This window comes from Symphalangus syndactylus, chromosome 6 (assembly GCF_028878055.3).
Source record: "Symphalangus syndactylus isolate Jambi chromosome 6, NHGRI_mSymSyn1-v2.1_pri, whole genome shotgun sequence".
Taxonomy (NCBI): Eukaryota; Metazoa; Chordata; class Mammalia; order Primates; family Hylobatidae; genus Symphalangus; species Symphalangus syndactylus.
Genome location: NC_072428.2, coordinates 45,658,216 through 45,680,412, shown reverse-complemented (window position 1 = coordinate 45,680,412; position 22,197 = coordinate 45,658,216). Strand labels below are relative to the sequence as shown.

Sequence of the window (22,197 nt, the reverse complement as noted above, 5' to 3'; positions counted from 1 at the left end):
GTTGTGTATGTATACCATGTTTTCTTCATCCACTCATCTGTTGCTGGACACATTTTAATACCATATCTTGGCGATTGTGAATACTACTGCAATAAACATGAGGGTGCAGGTATCTCTCTGATATATTTTCTTTCCTCCACAAAGCTGTTTCCTCACCTGAACAATGAAAGGGGTTTTTAGTCCTGGCTTGTGTTTCTTTGTAAATTCCCTCACAAAGTTAGATTTCTGCTTCCATGTCCCAATAATCATACCCCGAATCCTTTCCCAGTCATAATTCTCAAGAAGTATTTCTTGTTTCTCAGCACCATACCCCTCAAATTTGGTGGTGAATACACTAAGTTCATTTGAACTCACAAAGGGCCACATCCTTAATCTAGCCTTTGCCATAAGGCTGAGTCGATCTGTTCAACTGAGAAATTTTATTGGCTCGCATTCAAAGCTCTTTTTAGTCTGTCTGGGATTTAGAAGTGGTCAGGTTTTCTCACCCTTCTATCTTTCACATTTCTGAATACTCTATATTCTTTTTCATTTCTGCTCCCACATAGCCAATTATTTCTCCTGCAATACCTTGCCAAAGGCAGCCAAGAGAAGTTTCCATACCCCAACGCTGATTCTTTCCACCACTTATAAATAGGCTAACCATGAGATGCTTTCCAAGTTATCACAGGTAAGACTTTACCATCTTACCATCTTTCCAGCAGTTTTGTTTCTTGCCATGTAACTGGTAAGCTAGAACTTCATATTTTGGAATTTTGCTGTTAAAGTACACAATTTCTGGTTCAAATGTATGCATTAGGGTAGGCTAACTGCTATAAACATCCTGGAATCTCTGTGGCTTAATACACTAAAATCTTATTTCTTATTCATGTCACAGTTCAATACTGGGAGTGCTCATTCAAAGACCCAGCTTCCATCTAGTGGTTCTGCCATTTTCTTGGGTCTCAGTGTTCTCATCTGAATCCTCTGGCTTTGGTAGGCAGAGAAGGGAGTAAAAAAAGGTGTGAAGTATTGAGCAGGAGAGTTTATTTTTAGGGAACTAGATTTGGAAAGTCCACATTTCCCTGCAGCTAGCTGTAAGAAAGACCAAAAAATAGTTCAGCTGTGGAAATCAGGTTGGTTAAAAACTCAGCAGACTCAATCACAGCAAAATGTGTTAATTAAAAAAATCATAGACCAGGAAGATACAGGAAACTAGGATCAAGAATGGGGAAGGGAAGAGGAGGAACTGATCCAGCCCCTGTGAGGTAGCCCATAGTACAAAAACCAAGGGTTGGGGACCTCTGACTTGGTTCTGGAATGCACTAATATACCCAAAGGCATCTAATTCTGGGTTGGGGTAAGACTGTAAATCAATTCCATAAAATGAGGAGGCATTTGGCTGCTGCCAGAGGTTTGGAAATGTGCTTTTATTTTCAAACTCAGGTATGTGACACTCTACAGTTCAATGCTAGCACACCTGTGTGAGGCTTAACAACATGAGGAACTGACAGCCAGTGATACACAAATCCAGCACTTCCTCTCCATTTACTCTGTCAGGCTGTATATGGGGAGCAACATATATGGCTTTGTGGCAGCCAGAAAGTGAAGGTCTTTTTAGGAGGTGACATCAACAATGACACAAACACATCACTCTGCAACTGAAGGCAGGGAACCAGACTCCTAGGGCTAAGCAGAGATGTCAGACTTCAGAGGCATTTGGGGGACTTTTCAGATCCACATTTTCATTGAAAATCCAGGGCCTGTTTCTCTCCAGTTCACTACCGCTTGGGCAGCAGCTCCCACTGCTTCAGGCTGGTCTTTGCTTTCCAGAAAAGATGGACCCATGAGCACTTTTTCAGCCCTTGTACATATGGCTATTCTTATGCTCCCTTTTGGAGATTACCTTTTCCTTGACCTCCCTTGCTTACAAATGGAATAGGGTGGGAGAGGGCCTGTGCCTGGAAGTACTCTTGCAGGCTTTTCTGTGGGGCAGCTGGAGGTGCAGGAGCTCTCCATAACTGCCTTTCTGGCCTTTGACTCATCTAGAAACAAAGGTGGGAAACTTGTGACCAAGTGAACAATGGGGCCAGCTGAGCCTGGCCCTTCTTTAAGGGAGGCAGAGATTGAACATTCCCTACCTGGAGTTCTGCTTCCACAGCCACTCTCTGGAACTCCACTTGCATCCTGTCTTTGGCTCTGAGGGCCTCATGTAGCTAAAGCTCCTTCAGTTGTATCCAGACCCCCTGGAAGAGGCCAGGCAAATCATCCACTTCTGCCCCCAAAGTCCCTCTGCCCTGCTCTGTAACTCTTTACCTTAATGGCACATCCTTGATCAACCCTGGCTTGGGCCTCAGTCATTTTCTAGCTACTGTAAAGGATGCCCCCTTCAATAAACATGCTATTTTAAAGTGGGGCATGCTTGGGGTGGGGGGTCTCTCTGAAGGAGTGACTGTATTGAGCCCAGTCCTTGAGCTTGGAAATGGTGTTGCTAGTCTGGTCTCATTCCTGCTCTCTCACAGAGTAGACTGAGAAACAGAATAAGCTGAGGTTAAGAAACATGTTGCTTTTTGCATTGTGATGGTGGTGATGGTGCTGGTACTGAGAAGCATGCAGCATGTCATTTGTCCCCAGGCTGCTCTCCACCACCTTGAATGTTTGCTTGTTCTTTTGAGCAACATTTAATGACACCCTCCCAAACATCAGCCACCATGCTAGGCACTTACCCGAGAGATGGGTAAGACATGGTTCTTGTCTGAGGAAAAATGCTAGGGGAGACAGATACATAAATAGGCCATGATATACTATAGGTAAAGGTCAATAATAATGATGTTTAAAAAGTGCCAGAAAGCACAGAGGAGTGTGTGACCTATTATGTTGTGTCTGGTGAGGAGTATGGAAGGAAGGTCATCGAAGCTGGTATGGAGGGGATAATTTTTGCACTTGGTCAAGAAGAGTGACCTGAAGAAAAGAGAAGAACAGCTGGAAAAAAAACTAGTGAGTGGAGGTCCAGCGCTATGAGAGAAACTGTTTAGTTTGGGAGCCAGAGATGGAGTAGCTGATGGGCCACTTGGGGGAGTGAGACTGAAATGTGAGGCTTCCAGCTAGGAGACCATCAGAAGAGTCAAGGAGAGCACAGCTCTGGAGCCAGCCTACCCTGGGGTTGAGCTCCAGCCCCGTAGTTTACTACCTGGGTGTCCTTGTCAAGTTACTTGTTCTTTTTGTGCTTCAGTTTCCTTATTTGAAAATGGGAAGGGTAGTATCCACTTCATATTTTTTTTTTCTTTTTCTTCAGGACTTAAATGAATTCATACCTATATAATACTGAGAACAGTGCTTGGCTCATAGTAAGTCGTATATGAGTTTTAGCAATGAGAGCAAACAATATCAATAACAAAACAAAAATGCAAAACAATGACAACAAAACCCACATGGAAATCAACACCCCTACAAAACTGATGAAGGCAGTGGCTGTAAAAGTGGAGACAGAAGTCAAAATGGAGAGGGAATGTGCTCCTTCAGTGTTGTGCTAAATAACTGGGGATGCTCTGAAACACCCCTAATTATACTTGGGTTGGAAATCCCATTTGAACTGAAGCACTGAGGTGCAAGTTTACCCTTGCATGTGGTCACACACAGAGTAAGAGACTGAAGCAGAAAGCACATCTTCTCTCCTCATTCACCTGTGAGGTGGGTTAACTGTTTTCAAAGAGAGAATAGAGAATAGATTGTGCTGTACAGCAGCTCAGAGTTGGCATTTGAAATGGCGACTAGTAAGTCTGCCATTGAAGCCATGAGTTTTCTGTGTTTTTAAAACATCTTCAATCCGTGTGGACAGCTCATTGAACAGGTGCCTGGTGACTGCCCCACACTAGTGAAAATCTGTGGGTTGGCTTGGCATGCGTCTTATTTATCCAGAGGTACACACCCAGAGCACACTTTTGAAGGGCTGGCTCTGTGCACAGGCATGTTGTGTGTATGTGTGTACACAACAGTATGTGTGTATGTGTGGACAGATGCGTATATAATAATTCATATCTTCCCATTTCAAGCACTGAGCTAAATTCAGCCTATACTTTTTTTTTTTCTGAGAAGCCTTTCCTACTTCTGTAAAAAGAAACTCTCATTCCAAAGGAAAGAATGGGAGGCTGAAGTTATTGAAAATGAGATGGGAAATGGGAAGATAGTCACTTTGCAACTCCAAATTCCAGGTCTGATGCTTAGGGTGTTAGTCATTAAGCAAATTCTTCCGGATAACCAATTACAGAGAGGAAAAAAGAGAGTAAGTTTTTTACTGCCCCCTACCTCCTCCTCCCCCATGCCCTGCTCCTTACCCCCAACCACCAGTGAAGGTGTTTTAGTTCTCCCCAGCCACCTGAGCTAGGGGCAGGAGACCTTCCCTTCCAATAAAGTTCCTTGTGAAGGTGACTTCTTCAACCACTGGATGCTTTCCCAGGGCAGTTTTGTTGATCCTCCAAGAATATCAAGTCACTGTGTATGAATAGCTCCCACAGAAGTGCCGAGTGTTAAAAGAACTCTTCCTCATGACCCGATGGGATGGGCGGCAGTGTGTCCACACTTGGGCCTGACGTTATACTTGGGGAAAGGGTGGTAGTCTGAGTGTCTCAGAGCAGGGCACTGGCTAGGTGTGAGGTTTCCTACTGCTCTGTAGGCTGCTCATGCTGGAGTCCTGAGCTCCACCAGGAGTCCCTCTGGGCTGCCGAGCAAGTGGATCTTCCAAGGGGCCCATCAGCCTGCTCTGCACAAGAGTTATAGGAATTGTAGAGCCCCAGCACAACAGTCAAGACCAGCATCACTGCAGCCATCATCCAGATCACTTGCCAGTGCTGACACAGTTTGGGATACATGACTTGTAAGAAATGGACCAATTCTTCAAGTTTGCTGTCAATGAAAAAAATAGGCAGAGGCTTTAGTATACTGGGCACACATATGATACACAGACCCATAGTTCTCTCTGCGGATAGCTTCTATGCTGTCGTGAGCAATAGTTCTCAAACTCAGCTGTGCATAGATTAGGTTGGCAACAATTGTTCAAAATACCCCAAGCATACTGAATGAGAATATCCAAAGTTATGGTCTAGAAATCATTGGCTAAATTTTCCCAGGTGATTTTGATTCCACCAGTCCACAGCCTTGAAGTTGAGAGCTACTTGTCTAGATCATTCTACTTAATTGTTTGATCATCCATCCATACATGCCCTCATCTATTCACAGGGTGATTACTGATATCTGCACTCTCCCAAGCCCGGGGGTACAGGATTGGCTGGCCATGCATCTTTTTGGCACCTAGCTGCATTAATGATCAGTTCTAAGCTCTAACCTGTCCCTTGCCTCGGATGCCTAATTCATTGTTCTCAGTTCCACATCTAACTGTGTCCAGAGTGGAAGGACTATGCTAAACTCTAAGAAGCTTGATATCCATTGTTAAATGACAAGGGACTAGATCAACCTCAAGAGTTCACTTCAAACCATCCAAGAGCAGGCAGAAGATTAGAAGCCTCTAGAAATGTCTGGGTGGTTTGTTCATGATGTTATCTCAACCTCATTAATATTTATTCTCTAATTTCTCCCTCTTCCACCTTTTCTTCCTTCACTCTCTCCACACTTCTTTCTCCTTCCCTTTCATCTCTCTCTTCCTCTCCATTTTTGCCCCTTTTCCCTCTTGATTCCTTCCCAACTGTCTTTCATTTTGTCCTCTCTCTCTGTGGTGTGGTAAAAAGACACCGGGCAGATGGCCTGCTTTGACAAGTTCATTCTAGAGCTCTCTGAAGAAGCCCTGAGCCCCTTCATTAAGCTAGGATTTCCTGATGTTTTTAACCTCTAATCCAATTTAAAAAATAATATGAAAAATGAGAATACTGAGGATTCCTGAACCAAGGAGGTGGGGAAAGTGATAGAAGAGCTTTCTGAAGATCCTGAGGCTCACACACACACAGCAATGACCAAGCCATTGGCTGAGAAGCAGAGAGCTCAAATTCAGAGGTAGCAGAAAATGCATGACTAACAAAGGATTGACAGACTCAATAAATGCCCTCCTTAGAAAGGGACCAGATGCTCAGAATGCCTGCCTTGGATGCTAGGGCCACAGAGAACATTGACAGGTTTCTGTTCCCTGCGGGAACCCCATCAGATCATTTCAGTCACAATTAAGGAAAGCACAAAAGTGAGCACATTGTCTGATTTGAAAATCATTGACTATTTTCACAACTGTTGGGAAGGGAGGGTTTAGAAGTAGAGGCTTATTTTCTCTCAGCCCTTTGTAGATTCTCTAGATTCTATTTAGACAGAGTTGGATGCTAAAATGGAGCCTTTGGGGCTGTATTTTCCATCCTCCAAAACAAGGTGCCAGAGTGACTTCCCCTACTCTAACCCCACTCTTAAGTGTGGCTCCAGAGGAAGAGACCAAGATCTGGCTGTGTGACCTTAGCTGGTCACCCATGCCTGGCCTATAAAAGAGTTTAGAAATAGATTAGAAATAGAATTTCTTTAGAAGTCAATTTTTGGTTGTTATAAGTAAACTTCTGTTTCCTGAGAGTTATTGGAAAAGTAAAGGAACCTAAATGTCCTCTTAACCGCACAGAGCTGGTTTGAACAGCCGTTGGGAGAAAAGACAAAAGTTTTATCTTGTCCCTTATGAGTCTTACTTGTTCAATGTCAGAAGACTGTGCTCTCTGTTTAAATATGGTTAAAATATTGGGGTTTACCCAAAGTTTATTTAAACTGATCCTCAAGAGAGCAATATTTGTAACATAATTGTTATATATAACAGATACGTGACTCAGACAAAAATACTGTAATGTGTGATGTTGAATCTCTTAAGTGATCGGCAGCTGGGCTGAACCCAGTGTTTTAAAAATGCACTAAGTAGGACATGGAACTCTTAATAACCTCAAACCTTGCTTGTTAGTGAGGTACCAACATTTCAGGGAAGAAATCATGTTTGAGAGCAGGTGAGTGATAAATGTTACAGGCACCATTGCCACACACTGATGACCAGGAGCTGGACAGAAAGGAACCAAGCTAAGCCTTACTTCCCCTGGGGTTTCATGAAATGGGAGGGAGCCGACAATTGCCTGAGATTGAACTAGCTAGATAAGACATTGAGCCCCTTGCTTTGCAAACCAGACTGTTTATATTCCATGTACTCTCTCTCCCTCTGTTTATTTCCCTTTTGTTCTTTCTCAGTGTTTGGAAGTGTTAGAAGTTCCAGTCTGTCTCTGCTATATTCACGGGTGCCAGAGGAAAGGCTTTTTGTCTAGGGCTTTGCTTGACTGCATTAAAGGGGAGGAAGGCAATGTGGTGGACTGAGAAATACCAGCAGAGAACCCTCAGGAGGGAGGTGAGGCCTAAGGAGAACAGGATCTGGTTGCTTGGAGTAGGGATTGCACTTTAATTGTAAAACTTGGAGGTTCTTTCACTGGGGAGGCAGTGTGTGATTTGTTTTCCGTGGAGAAGCATTTCTCCAGTTCTCCTAATGGCCCTTCCCCTGAACAATGGGGTTGACCGGCATGGGCTGAGACCTCTGACTTTAGTTGAATTCTCCACCAGCTTGGCTCTATTGGTAGCTCCTGCGTGCCTATCCATTTTGCTTCTAATCTTCAGTTCATTACCTATTTGTTGCATGCATGTGGTTTCCAGAGTTTTCCAGCAATGAGGCACCGATACATACCCAGATTAGATAATATTTCAGCAGCTGATTAGATATTTTGTCTGGAGCTGCCCTGGACCCCAAGATATCCCAGGGGGCTAAAAACAGATTTTGGTGAAGGTTTTCCAAGGTGGCTATTACTACATTTTAAAAAATCAAAATTCAAGACTTGTGGTTTAAATATACTAATAGAGACAACATAGCTGAATATATGAAATTGGTCTGTCCTGAAAATCCAGAATGTTGTCATGGTTATTATATCTATGGGGTACAGCACACCTCATCTATGGGTGCTAGTTTATCCTATCCCTAAGCATGAACTTCTGGGGGATAATTCAGGCCAGGTGAGGCTGAGACCTCATTCCTATAGTACTTCATTGCATGGAGTGCCCTGGAACTAAATTAGGTCATTTCTATGATTTTGCATCCTAAAGGCCAGGCAGGAACCACAAGTGGGACAAGATACAGGTCTATAGTGTCTTTATCTACATGTTATATTCTCCTCCCCCAACTCAGGGGAAAGTACCTTTGAAATAGAAAGTATTTTAAAAGAAAACCCCAAGTATTTCCAACCTAAAGTGAAGACACTGTCTGGGTGACCAAGCTTGATTGGTCAGCATGGTAGGCACCTGCTGGAGACTCACCTTTGCCACTGAGCTGAGTTTGCCCTCTATTCCGTGTGTCCTCCCTGTCCCTGTTCTTGTAAGAAACTCACTCCAGGGCTTCGAGTCAACTCTCTTGGTCTTGGGCCTTTTCATGGGAATGGCTACCCATAATTTCATCTGGGAAATGAGCTAACCATTGCTGGGCTATGAGGGACTCCACTCAGGGCCCTTCGCCCTTCCTTAGCTCCTGGAGCTCTTGATTGCCATGCTCCCTTCCCATGACTGCCCCTGACCTCTCAGGCTCTTGCAAACTTCTCATTGCTAGCTATCTTGGCTCTTTGGGATTTCCTCTACCTCCTTCCCAACATGCGTGCCCTCTTGGTTTCTTTGGCTACTCACTGGGGCCCCAGATTCACTGCTGCCCTGGACTGGCATTTCCAGGGATTTTGTGCATTTAAATTAGATGAATTGTAACCCCGATTTCAGCAACGGCAAGGACTCCAAACACAGGCTTCTCACCTGCTTCTTGGGCCCTTTTCCTCTTCCTCAGTTTCTTCTACCTCTTCAGGTTCCTCAGGACTCTCACTCTTCTGTTCTTCCTCCTCCTCCTTCAGGTCTTGAAGTTCTTTGGTCTTCTTTAGACTTTCTTGGAATCTGGGGGGCAAAAAGGAACAGTTGAGTCTGGAAAGGCCAGATGCAGTGCATCCTTTCCTGAGTTCCGAGGGGAGGGGACTTGAGCAGCACCTCCAATAATTATGCGCTTCCTGTGGTTCCACAAAACAGGAAAAAGCTGGGAAGCTCTACTGAATCCTAAGGCAGCTCATGCCAGTACCGTTTCCCCTCACTCCTCAGTCATCCTTCCTGTTTATGTGAAAGTGTGACAAAACTGACAGGGAAAAAATGTGGCGCAGGGTCTCCTGACTGGGTTCTTAACCCACAAAACATTCCGTAGGGCTAAGATTGTATTTGTTCTCCACGTGACTGTGGAGTTTCAGCCTCTCATCTGTAAAAGAGGGAGGGTGACCCTCATTTCACAGGGCGTTGGAATGATTTTTGGAAGTGCCAGGCACATGGCTTGACCTAGAGAGGTACTCAGTAAATGTTTACAAAACCAATGAAGAAGTTCATGCCCATGCATTCCAAGGATAGAGCACAGTGGTGGGTGAAAAAGGCAGGCTTTCCAAGAGAAACCCTTGTGGTTTTTCTACCCCAGGATCAATATTACGCCAAACATACTCTGTTCACTTGTCCTACGCTGAGTGTCTAACACTAGCAGTTTGGCTGGGCAAACCCACCACTGAAGCCCGTGGGTTCTGTGTCAGTGGGAAGCTATGTCTTCCTCATGAGCTATGGAGACAGGAGATGCATAGGGCACCATACATGGTTGGAGGTGATTCTCTACCTTGAGGCTTGGGCCCTGCTCAGGACTTGGTCTCTCCAGTGCTGACAACTGGCCATGGGTGCTATTCAAGCTCAAATGGAGGAGGAGGCAGTTGGAAGTTGAAGAGACTCTGTTTATAGGAGGAAGGGGTGACCAAAGCAGTTCTAGGAAGCAGAGCTGCAGCTGCTCCTGGGCACTGCTGGCAGCAACATGACTGCTTTGAGCACGTGTCAGGAAGCCTCAGGCACCACCAAGAGGAACCCACCCAGGGCCCCTGATTTCCAGACTATTCTGAGCGGTGGCATTCTGGTGGCTCTCTGCCTAAAAAGAGGGCAGTCTCGTTATTGTCTAACCACACCCTCTGACCCTGCTTCCTCCTGTCCTTCCTGTGGAACCATCTTGCTCTTTCCTATGTAGTTCCTTCCTGTGGCAAGGAGGTCCTGTGGCCACTGATTACTTCCCTAAAGCCTCTAAGAATCAAGAAAGACCCATGGGAAGGCATCTTCTGAGACCTGCCAGGTGCCCTCGGGGTGGCTGAGGTCTGACTCACCCCTTGCTGTAGGCTTCTTCCTCCATCCTGGCCTTGGTCTCCTGACTAAGCTCCTCCAGGCAGCTCAGGGTCAGCGCAGGAGCAGAGGCTTCACAATCTGGGTCCCCATTTGTCTTTCCACTAGTGAGAAGAGGGAAGTACAGGGCATCATTTCAGAAAAAGGTGGAGGCCTAAAAACAAAACCATGTTTTTGGCCCGATTCCTGATTAGGAGTGAGGAAACTCAGGCTCTTTCAGTAACTTTCAGATTTTTTCCCAATCCTTCTACCCTGAGACAAGATTTTATAAAGGTCCTAGTCCATGAATTTTCCCCAGCCCATGAAATACCTCACCAGCTCCCCTTCTCCTCATGCTCCCAAATTGGTGTTTATTCTTATTCCAGGAGATGCTGTAATGGGTGATCTACAGCACTGAGATGAGGAAAATGGGGGCAGACCAGTACATTTAAGGTCATTCCATTCCTGTCATCTATCTTTCACCTGAAGACCCCCACTCATTTTTTCAAATATCCACTGAGCATGACTAAGCCACAGGCACATTAGAAAATAAAGAAATGGTTTTTACCAACATGGAACTTAGCAGAAGGAAAAGCCCCATAAAAGGAAAGAAAAAATATGTGATTAATTACAAATTACAACTTTTGTGAAAGAAATTCTGTACAGTGACAGAAAATAACAAGGAGAGAATGTGTTTAGAGTGAATAGTTAGAAAAGGCCTCTCTGAGGCGCTGAAGTTGGAGAAGTCAGATGTATTAATAGCAGAGGAGAGGGCTGGGTGTGGTGGTTCATGCTTGTAATCCCAGCACTTTGGGAGGCCAAGGCGGGCAGATCACCTGAGGTCAGGAGTTCGAGACCAGCCTGGCCAACATGGTGAAACCCCATCTCCACTAAAAATACAAAAATTAGCCAGGTGTGGTGGCACACACCTGTAATCCCAGCTACTCAGGAGGCTGAGGCAAGAGAATCGCTTGAGCCTGGGAGGCAGAGGTTGCAGTGAGCCGAGATCGCACCACTGCACTCCAGCCTGGATGATAAAGCAAAACTCAGTAAAAGAGCAGAGAAGAGATCATTCCAGGAAGAGAATGCGGGTTATGTAAAGACTCTGAGACACAAAAGGTGCTGAGTTGTTTGAGAACTTAAAAAGAGGCAGTGTGGCAGGAGTTAACTTTTGGACAAGAGACATTTGCAATGCCTGCGAGGTATCCAAAGGCAGATGTCAAGTAGACAGTTGAATTCACCGAAGTGAGTCAGGGAGGAGTTTTAACTGGAGATATTCATTTGGTGTCATCAGAACATAAATGTTATTTAAAGCCATGGTGATAGACAAGATTGCTTAGGGAGATAATATGAAGAAGGACAAGAAGAGGACCCAGGACCAAGCCATGAGGAACTCCACACTTGGCTCAGATGGAAAAGAAGGCATCTTCAGAGGAGGCTGAGAAGTAGCAGCCAGAGAGGTAAGAGGAAACCTAGGAGCAGGTGGAATCTTGGGAGCCAGGAGATAAGAGCGCATCAAGGCAGAAGAGTAAACGGTGCCACATACTTCTGAGTTTGAAGCACGCAGACAAGGTGACTATTAGATTTGATAATACAGAGGTCAAGAGGAGCCTCTATGTAATGTTGGGAGCCAAGCACAGGTTTAAAGTAAAGAAGGGGAGGTGGGAAAGGGGAAGCCACAGACACAGAAATTCGAGTAGGAAGGAGAGTAGAGGGGTGTGTTGGAGAGAGTGTGCAGCTGAAGTAGGTCACGGGAGGATGCACATTTGAATGTAGGTAGAAATGATCCAGTAGAGAGGATGAGAGAAAGAGATGCCCAAAGGAACTCAGTCTTTGCAAAAGGAAATAGGGACAGATCTTGGAAAACTAGAGAATCTCTCCTTGTTTGTAACAAAGGTAAGATGATGATGAAGTTGTTGGGCTGGAGATCTGGTGAAGGAAAGTGAGAGGGCTCCTATGGGAATGTAGCTTAGGTATTCTTTATAAAGTGGAAGGCAAGGTCATCTGCTGAGAGTGAGAGGTAGAGGGCTCTAGGAAGGTCTGTGGAGAGAGGAGGGGTGTAAAAGAGTTATATGAGAAAGAAGGAAAACAGACATACTAGAAGATCTTGGTAAGATGGCTGGGCGGTGCTGGGAGATCATTGCAGGTATGGGATCACAAGTTTAAAGGAAGTATCCAGACGGCTATGCTTTCCCTAGAAATCCTGCAGCCCACCTTCGTGTCCTGATTCCCAATGGGAGCAATGTCGTCATGGAGGAGTCCTCCAACAAGGCAACACTGTGAGCAGAGCTTTCCAGCCAGGACTCTGAAATATCACAGCTGCCACCCTCTCTGAACTCTCAGACAGGGTTTATGAGTGAGCCTTGTATCTTCTCCTCATTCTTGGCACCAGTTTCCCATCTCTTAGTTTTCCTCAGACGTTTTAAAATTTACATTTAGTCAGGCTGGAAACCACAACCCATTGTGAACAAGAAAGATAACGCTCTAAAAATACCAGCTATTCATAACATTTCTCCTTCTGCAAATTACATTATCCACTCCCTTCCATGTGACCTTGGCCTAATGTGCAGTTTCCTATTTATCCAAACGACTGGAGCAAGAGGAGAAAAACATAGCTACAGCCAAGGGCAGGGAAAGTAATTCTTTCATGAAATATATATATATAAGAAATGAGATATTGGTATCAGACTTTTGATTTATATACAGCTGTCAGCCTTAGAGGTTCCTTAATGTTAAGCATGCATGAAGGAGGACAGTGTAGTATAAAGGAAAAGAACTTGCCTTAGGCAAACCTGGATTCAAATCCCAGCTCCAAGACATGCAAATTATTTAATCTTCCTGAACTTCAGATTCCTCAACTGTAAAATGGGGATAGTAATACATACCTGACGGTGGAGGTGTAAGAATTAATGAAGAAATGTAAATAAACTTTCTGGAATGTGGCACTCAACAAATTATATCTGCTATTATTATTGTTATATAGTAAATGTATTGGTACATTTTGGGAGCAATCTGAGCTACCTCCAATTATGACTCATAAAAAATCCAGGCAATTATTTATATCATCAAGGAGGAACTTGTTATATATTACTGAGACACTTCAGAGTCAGAGGAACCCTAAATGTGAACTAATTTAAGGTATGGTAAAATTAATATTACATTTTCATAAAATGGCTTTAGGAAATTTCTCAGGTGCATGTCTATTGTGTGTCATCACACACTATGCACCTTAGAATTTTGCAGACAAGTGACTGTAAATAAAGCTCTCATTGTCCTTGGGTCATTGATTTCTAGAGAGGAAAACTTTTCCCTAGCAGGGCCAGGAAGCCCATTTCATCGACTCTTTTACATGCAGATCTTTTCATTTCAGCTCCCCTACAGGACTCTCATATACATTATCTCACTTGATCTTTCCAATGATAAGAAGAGCTAAAAATTAACTTATATGTATCAGGCTGTGGTCTAACATCTCACTTAAGGCTCACAAATGACCCAAGAAGGTATTACTATTCTCTGTTTGACAGATGAGGAAACCAAGGCTCAAAAAAGTAGGCTGAGGCATGAGAATCACATTTCAAGTGATTTCATATCTGTCAAACAGAGAACAGTAATACCTTCTTGGGTCACTTGTGAGCCTTAAGTGCGATGTTAGAACAGAGCCTGATACATAAGTTAACTTTTAGCTCTTCTTATCATTGGAAAGATCAAGTGAGAGAATGTGTATGATCTTGGGATCAGCCCAAGATCATACAACCAGTGTGTGGTAGAGCCCAAATTTTACCCTGTGCAGTCTGATATGCGCCCATTCTTCTGACTACACTATCTGCCACCTAGGTGGGGTATTATCCCATTTCATAGATAAGAAACCCAAGCTCAGGTTGATTAAGTGACTTGCCTAAATTCACATTATTGGTGCTGGGACTCTCACCTTGGTCTTCCACCTGCGTGTCAAGATGGACTTTCCAGCCCTCCATGAATCCCCGCCTTTCTTTCAATAGAAGCCCTCCATGAATCCCCACCTTTCTTTCAATAGAAGCCTTCCATGAACCCCTGCCTTTCTTTCAATAGAAGTCTCTTCCTGTGTCCATGAGTTCTCACACTCCGGGAACTGTTGTGGGGTGGGGGGAGGGGGGAGGGACAGCATTAGGAGATATACCTAATGCTAAATGACGAGTTAATGGGAGCAGCAAAACAACATGGCACATGGATACATATGCAACAAACCTGCACATTGTGCACATGTACCCTAAAACCTAAATAACAAAAAACAAAACAAAAAAAAATTGAAGTCTCTTCCTTTCACTCTGCTGAGTGAAACCCTTCCTGCCCTCAGGCTGGACAGTGGCTTCCATGCTGCCCCTCTTTTCAAGGCTGCTTGTCTACAGTGTAAGTGTCTGGGAGGGCCTTTGTTTAGTGTGTGTGTGTGGTGGGGGGGGGTAGTGGGGAGTGGAGGGGTTGCGGGTAGGGTGGGAAGTGGGGGAAACACAATATGTAAAATGTTTGCTGTTCTCTCCTGACCTCTAAACTGAGCTTGTCATTTCCTAAATATCTTCTCTAACTATCTAGAAGTTTCTCCCTAAGCATCTTTAAGACTAACCTCAGGCCGGGCACGGTGGCTCACGCCTGTAATCCCAATACTTTGGGAGGCCGAGGCAGGTGGATCACAAGGTCAGGAGATTGAGACCATCCTGGCTAACATGGTGAATCCCCGTCTCTACTAAAAATACAAAAATTAGCCGGGTGTGGCAGCGTGCACCTGCAGTCCCAGCTGCTGGGGAGGCTGAGGCAGGAGAATGGCGTGAACCCAGGAGACGGAGCTTGCAGTGAGCTGAGATTGAACCACTGCACTCCAGCCTGGGTGACAGAGCGAGATTCTGTCTCAAAAAAAAAAAAAAAAAAAAAGACTAACCTCAAATGCCTTCTCCTCTGTAAAACCTTTGCTGGTGTTCTCCCCTCCCCCACACCCTCTGGTTAAAGTTGATCTCTCCTTTTTTTTTTTTTTTCCTTGAGACAGGGTCTGACTCTGTCACTCAGGCTGGAGTACAGTGGCATGATCTCAGCTCACTGCAACCTCCACCTCCTAGGTTCAAGCGATTCTCCTGCCTCAGCCTCCCAAGTAGCTGAGATTACAGCATGCACCATCACGCCTGGCTAATATTTGTATTTTTAGTACAAATGGGGTTTCACCATGTTGGCCAGGCTGGTCTCGAACTCCTGGCCTCAAGTGATCCATCTGCCTCGGCCCCCCAAAGTGCTGGGGTTACAGGCGTGAGCCACCACACCTGGCCCTCTCTCTCCCTTTATGCTGCCACTGTACCTCTGTGACAGCGTGACTCACAGGGAGGGCATTGATGTATGTTTCAGATACCTTCATATGACTGTAATCACAGGAAGAAGGACTGTGTTTGGGTCAAAATAGTGCCTGGCACACAGTAGGTGCCTTTAAGTGCCTGTCAAGTTGCATCGGTTTCACTATGACTTATCCAGTCCCTACCTAGGAATGTTGTAAAAGGCACAAGTCCTCTCTGTAAATGGTTATTTCCTGAGAACCCAGTGTTTGGGTTGGGCTAAAGGAATCTGTAATCATGGCCGTAAACTGGAGCTGAGCACAGCCTGTGCCCACCCTAGGGATTTCTGGCCCAAAGGCTCATGGATCTTGGCATCTGTCCCCTGCCTGAAATCCTATGTGCTTGCTTTCTGGGATGATTCATGAAAATGAGGCTCATTATTCTCACACATGCACCAGGTCAAAAATGTTTGTCATTGTGCTTAGCTCTCAGTAATGTGAAGAACTAGTCAAAATATGTTTTTGGACAGGCAGGTATATCAGATTCAACTTTTCCCATGTGGTAAACAATATTTGAGAGTGGCTACTATCCTTTGCGATGGGCATTTCTTCTTGGGCTCAGCAATGTTTCCAAGTCACTCCCACTGCATGGTTCCCTCTGACAAGCCCAGCCCAGGGAACCCAAGCTTCCTTACTCCGTGTTACTCAGTCCTAGATACCCGGGGTCCACCACAAGTTTATTGGGGTGGGTGTGGGGGGGTGGACTTACTCCAAAATACCATCAGCAAAGGGGAGTTGCTTACTGTACAAATTTAGCGTCCTATGAAATCTTTAAGGAATTTACCCTGGGTGCTTCAAGAGTATAGAAACATGGTTATTTTTAGAGATTCAGAGTTAAAATTGCCCTGTGATACATTAACGTAATAACCCTTTTTGACACTAACCCTGTGCATCATCTACATCCTGGTTTTGCTGATCCCTCTGTGAACGGTTCCCCACACACCCTGTCTTTCACCCCGACTCTGTTCTCCACTCCATGCCCAGCCAGTCACCAGGCTCTTTCAAAAATAGCTCTTAAATTTATCCTCTTCTCTATGGTCACAGTGAACTTCGTTTTGTTCTTCCAGTTGGGCGGTCTATTAAAAGGGTAAGGGCATGTGCTCTGCTATCTACCAGCTGTGTAACCTCAGGCAAGTGACGATTTCTCTGAACTTCAGTTTCCTTATCTATAAAACAGAGATATTAATAGTATACCTACCTCATGGAATTACTGTGAGGATTAACTGAGATTCTTAATACAAAGAAATTAGTAAAGCACTTGGCATAAAGCAAGGTGCAGTAAATAGTTAACAGTAATTACCATTGTCATCAGTGCAGTAAATAGCTAACAGTAATTACCATGGTCATCAGTGCAGTAAATAGTTAACGGTAATTACCATTGTCATCAGTGCAGTAAATAGTTAACAGTAATTACCATTGTCATCAGTGCAGCAAATAGTTAACAATAATTACCACTGTCATCAGTGCAGTAGTCAACAGTAATTACCATTATCATCGTTATCATTATCATCATTTCTTGAATACTCCATACTTTGTCACATGGACAAAGCCTGGAATGTTGTTAACCTCCTGTTCACCTAGTTGATTATGTACCATTTAGATTTTACTTTAAAAGTAAGTTCCTAGAGGGAAACTTTTTTTTTTTTTTTTTTTGAGACAGGGTCTGGTTCTGTCGCTCAGACTCCAGGCTGCAGTGCAGTGGCGCAATCTCAGCTCACTGAAACTTCTGCCTCCGGGGGTCAAGCCATCCTCCCACCTCAGCCTCCCACGTAGCTGGGACTACAGGTGGATGCCACCATGCCTGGCTAATTTTTATATTTTTTGTAGAGATGGGGTTTCATTATATTGCCCAGGCTGGTCTCGAACTCTTGAGCTCAAGTGATCCACTCGCCTTGGCCTCCCAAAATGCTGGGATTACAGGCGTGAGCCACTGCCCGGCCAAGGGGAATCATTTTCTAAGCTCTCTCTTCCCCTCACTTCCCCACTTCCCCCAACCTTATACCAAAATTGGGTTAGGTGCTCATTTTCTGCTGCATCATTCCCTTAGCAACCTACACTTCCTTACAATCCCACTCATCGTGTTGTATTATAATAGGCTGCTTCCCATCTGTCTTTCCCACTAGACTGTGAGCTCCTTGAGTACATTCTATGTTGTCTGGCCCTTGGTGATTAATTGCTGAAGGAATGAAAGAACAAAAGACTACAATTACATAGCCATTTCTACTTGCGGAACTGCTCCTGAGCTTTTTTTTCTCTTCATCTTCAAGACTAACTTTAAATATCACTCTCCACCCGTATGTTTAAGTCTATAGGTTTTTAGGCCCTTGATGAGTGAAGAGCAGTTCATTACGAAATGACCTTCAAGAACAAGGCTCAGCATTCTCTGAAATCTCATGGAGCAGTGTAACCAGCTCTCAAGTATTTTCCTGAGAACTAGCCACAGGGTATTTGATCTTATCCTTTGCTTAGCCAGTGTCCTTCCTGCTTCGTCACTGTATGCTTAGGAAAGGTGAAATCATTTTAATATGAAGCTGAATACAACAATCTCCGAAGCAATGTATATTAAACTATAACACATTATTTGTCTTTCACGATATGGATAGGGCAGCTAGAATTGACTGTATTTGTGTATAGGACAGAAGATACGAATTCACTTTTACTCATATATTGTCTTATTGTTAGTCTGTTGGGAATCAAGTAAATGTTTCCAGTGTTTGTTTGTTTGTTTGTTTATTTGTATTTTTAGTAGAGACAGGGTTTCACCTCTTGGCCAGGCTGGTCTTGAACTCCTGACCTCGTGATCCACCTGCCTCGGTCTCCCAAACTGCTGGGATCACAGGTGTGAGCCACCACGCCTGGCCATGTTTCCAGTTTTAAATGGAAATCACTTAACATCTTTGAGAAATCCAGAAGGGGAAGCTGTTGTTCATCCTGAACCCCTCGTCCTCTGAAGATGCCCTCCCCTCTTACATAACCTCCCCTCTTATATAACCATTCTTACATGGGTATATTCCCAACTGGCAAGTCAGCCCCAGCGTGCTTGACTTGCCTTAATCCCCACTCTGTCCCTATCTCTCCAGGTTCTATAAACCACTGGAAAGGTGATGCCACTATTGATCGTCACCCATTGACACTCCTAACTTGGGGCTGCTGCTTATTGTCTCCAATTTTGTATCTCAGTTTCCTTACCAAGGATAATTCATGTTTTCATGATCCCCACTGCCTGGGACAGAAGTGCTCAACTGGCCTGGCATAAATTCTACAGAGTTCAGGCCCTCTCTGTCATGATTAGAGTCTGTTGAAGAGATCTTCTGCCTTGAGTGGCTCTGCAGGCCTAGAGTTGGGAAAGGGGCTAGAGTTGAGGGTTCTCTGAAGTAGGGATCTGTGCACCCAAAGGGAAGGTTGATAGGGAAAATTTTGGTGGGCTTCTCAGTCAGAGCATCAGGTGACCATTTCTGGAGAGATTCAGAGACCCTGGATGAGGCACTATGACTCTAGGGACTTGGTAAGTTTCTGTAAACTCAGTTACTTCCACGTGGTGGTGGTTGTGTTACCTCTTGACAATTTCCCTGTAGTGATCAAGAAAAGACAGAGAAAGAGACCCCAAGAGACCCTCTGTAATATGAAGGACCTGTGAGCTTATGGGGGTGAGGTGGCAAAGAGAAGAAATGCTAGGCAAACTTCAAGACTAACAGGGGACAAATCACTAGGTGATAAGCTGGTGGCTGTACATAATGAGAGATGTAGGAAACAGGCTGAGTCTGGAGGTGGGAGCTTGTCTGTACTGAAAAGGGTCCCAACATACACGTTCCCTGCCAGATAGCAAAACTTTTCTAACAGCAAAGAAAAATGAAGGACTAAAGCTGTCTTGAGGCAAGGAAGAAGGAAGAATAACATATATGTTCTACCAAGTGAGAAAAGACACAAGGGGAAAATTCTGAGAGGCAGCAGGTGTGATCCAGATGTTTTTCAGCAAGCAAATGAAAGAATTTGAAAAGTAAGCTATAAACTCCTCTGAGTGCATAGAAACAGCCTGCCTTACTCTGGCTGAGGATTAAAAGATCTGCAAATTGCATAGATGCCTAGAAAATCACAGAAACTGCTGGCTGCTAATCCAGTATGCATTTTCCTTCCTACTTCCTAACAGCAACATGATTCTGTTCAGGAATTTACTCTTTTTCATGGAGTCATTTTGCTTTATGGGAAGCTGACCCTCTCACCAACCCCAGGGAATAGTTTAACCCCATAATGACAACCCCTTTCCCAAAGTGATTCTTTTAAAAAGGTCTTCCTTCCAGATTTGTCAATGAGATAATAGAGAAGACTGGTGAAAGGCTTCTGGGTTTATTCCTAAGAAAGGAACATGGCAAGAAACAGTCCCTTTCTTCCTCTAGGTATTGTCCTGTCTGGAGGGGATGCCAGGAACTACCAGCCATCTGCCACAATCCTGATGATGAAGTTAACATACAATGTGGCCAGAGGCAAGGAAGTTGTAGACACGCTGAGCTAGAGCCCTGCTGTGCCATACCAGGAGCAGCTCTACCTCTGGACTTATTAAGTCCCACTGAGTTGGGGCTTTCTTTTATCTGTAGCCCAAAGAATCCTAACTGGCAGAGAAGGTTCCAGTCTTCTCTGGGCTCTCTAAGATTGGGTACACTTGGCCTCAGTCAGGATATCTTCCTGGTTCAAGAATTTTGCAAACAGGTTCTGAAATCTTTGTGGGTCTTAGACTCTCATTCATTTCCCTTAAAACTTAATTTGCTTTCCACTGCATTTTGGGGATGAAAATGGGAGGAAGGAAAGTAAAATGGGGGAAATTTCCTGAGAGATCCCTGAAGCAAAGAGGAAAATTGACAAACTTACTTTTCCAAAAGTGCAGGCAGTGCTGAAGTGACAGGTAAGCTGCCTTTCCCATTGGGTGATTCCGACTGAATGAAAAACAGAAGACAGAGAATTGAGGATGTGCTACAGAAGGAAGAAGCCAGAGCTGCTGGGTTTCTGATGATGCTGGGAGGGGGGCTGCTGCTTCTCCTCTTTCCTCCATGCCCCCACTTTCCAATCTTCTTCTGAGCCCAGGCCTTGGCCCTTTCCCTTGGGCCTTCCCTGTCCTCCTTTCCTCAGCATTCCTTTCCTCTAGGGCACATGAAGCTTGCTTCTTTTCCTTCGCCTCTGTTAAGTTTCCTTAAGTGAAGAGGAAAGTTTACATCTTGAGGCTCCATTCTGGAGAGGAGCCATCAGTTTTTCTCTGTCCTGTTTAGCAACTGTGACTGAACACCAGTGGGCCTCCTACAAATGCAGGTCCCAGGCTCCCTACGATAGATTCACACAAGCTCATCACTGTCCCTAGAGACACAGCTCCAGGTACAATTCTCAGGAGATGCCAATCACTACTGAAAGCTCAAACCATCAGAAATTTCTTTACAATACGTTCCCCAAGATTTCCACGTTTTTTTGTTCCAATGGATCTGGTTTAAGTAACGGTTCTCAATGTTGGCTGCACATTAGAATCACCTGGGGGAGGCTTTAGAAAAGTATCGATCCACTCCAGAATCTTGGTGTGGGGCCTGGGGGAGAATGGTTTAAAAGCACCCTGTGTGGTTTTTAATCTCTGGCCCTGATTGCCAGCCCCTAGTCTAAAGGAATATATATTTGGAAAATAAATTTATGCTTTTAGGCAAAGTATGGGAAACAGATCTGTTAAAATACACTAACCAGTCCTCTCCAACATCCTTAAACATTTTTTTCAGGTTGTTTTATTTTAGTGGGTAATTTGGGAATTTGGGTTGATTTCATAGATGACTGAAATGCTTGAGGCAAGAACCAGTGAATACCACCCATTGGTATTGCATAGAGCTTGAATTTCCAATTGCTTACACGATCAGATTGTTTCCTTATAGGGTAGTGCTAGTCATAGGCAGGGGATACAGAAACCACTGAAGAAAGAATTAGAGAGAATTAGCCAGATGCACAAAGGCCTGGGATACAGAAAATATTTTGTTATATCTAAACGTCTTTGTCTAAAAGAAATGGAAATGTATTTTTCCTGATTATTACTAATACATTCTTATTATAGAAATATAAAAAGGCATCGGGAAGAAAATAAAAATGAACTATTTTACCATTGCCTAGAGATAACCATCATTAGCTGTTTCACATATCTTCTACCAGAAATTTCCATGTCTACACACAGAAAAACACTCTTTTAAAAAGTACAAAACAGAATTATACTGTTTATACACTAGGTTTTGTATATTCTATTTGCTTCTGATTCATAATAAATTATGGACAATTCTACAGAAACCCCTTATAGGGATATCCATTTGCTTAACCAATCTCTTATTAGTGAACATGGAGTTGTTTCCCACTTTTCATTGTTATGAACAATGCTACAATGAACTGAGGCAGGAGAACAATGGGTTGAAGAACTCTGGCTCTGGAATCAGAGAACCTAGGGTTCAAAGCTGTTTTACCAGCTATCACACATTACAAACTTCAGCTACTTAAGCCCACTGCAGAGTAGAAAAAAATTGTAACCACCTTGGCAGATTGTGGTGTAAGCGCAAAGAGTTATCATTTGCAAAGAACGCTGAGCTGCCAACACCATGCTAAGGGCAGTGGGACTTCCCAGGGTAGTAGAATACATGCAGCCTGGTCTATATTGAGTTTTTGAGCCT

General features: G+C 44.2%; 1 protein-coding gene across 5 annotated transcripts in view; it reads right to left on the bottom strand.

Moving 5' to 3' along the window:
* IRAG1 (inositol 1,4,5-triphosphate receptor associated 1) overlaps positions 1–22,197 on the bottom strand; it is a 123,843-nt gene continuing 101,646 nt past the window's right edge. For all 5 annotated transcript variants that reach the window (XM_055282422.2, XM_055282425.2, XM_063641107.1 and 2 more), the window contains 4 exons: positions 20,387–20,451; positions 10,182–10,301; positions 8,770–8,904; positions 1–4,878 (listed from right to left, as the gene is read on the bottom strand). In XM_055282422.2, coding sequence (XP_055138397.1) covers positions 4,635–4,878; positions 8,770–8,904; positions 10,182–10,301; positions 20,387–20,451 — 564 coding nt within the window. In that variant the 3' untranslated portion in view covers positions 1–4,634. The remainder of the gene's footprint in view (positions 4,879–8,769; positions 8,905–10,181; positions 10,302–20,386; positions 20,452–22,197) is intronic.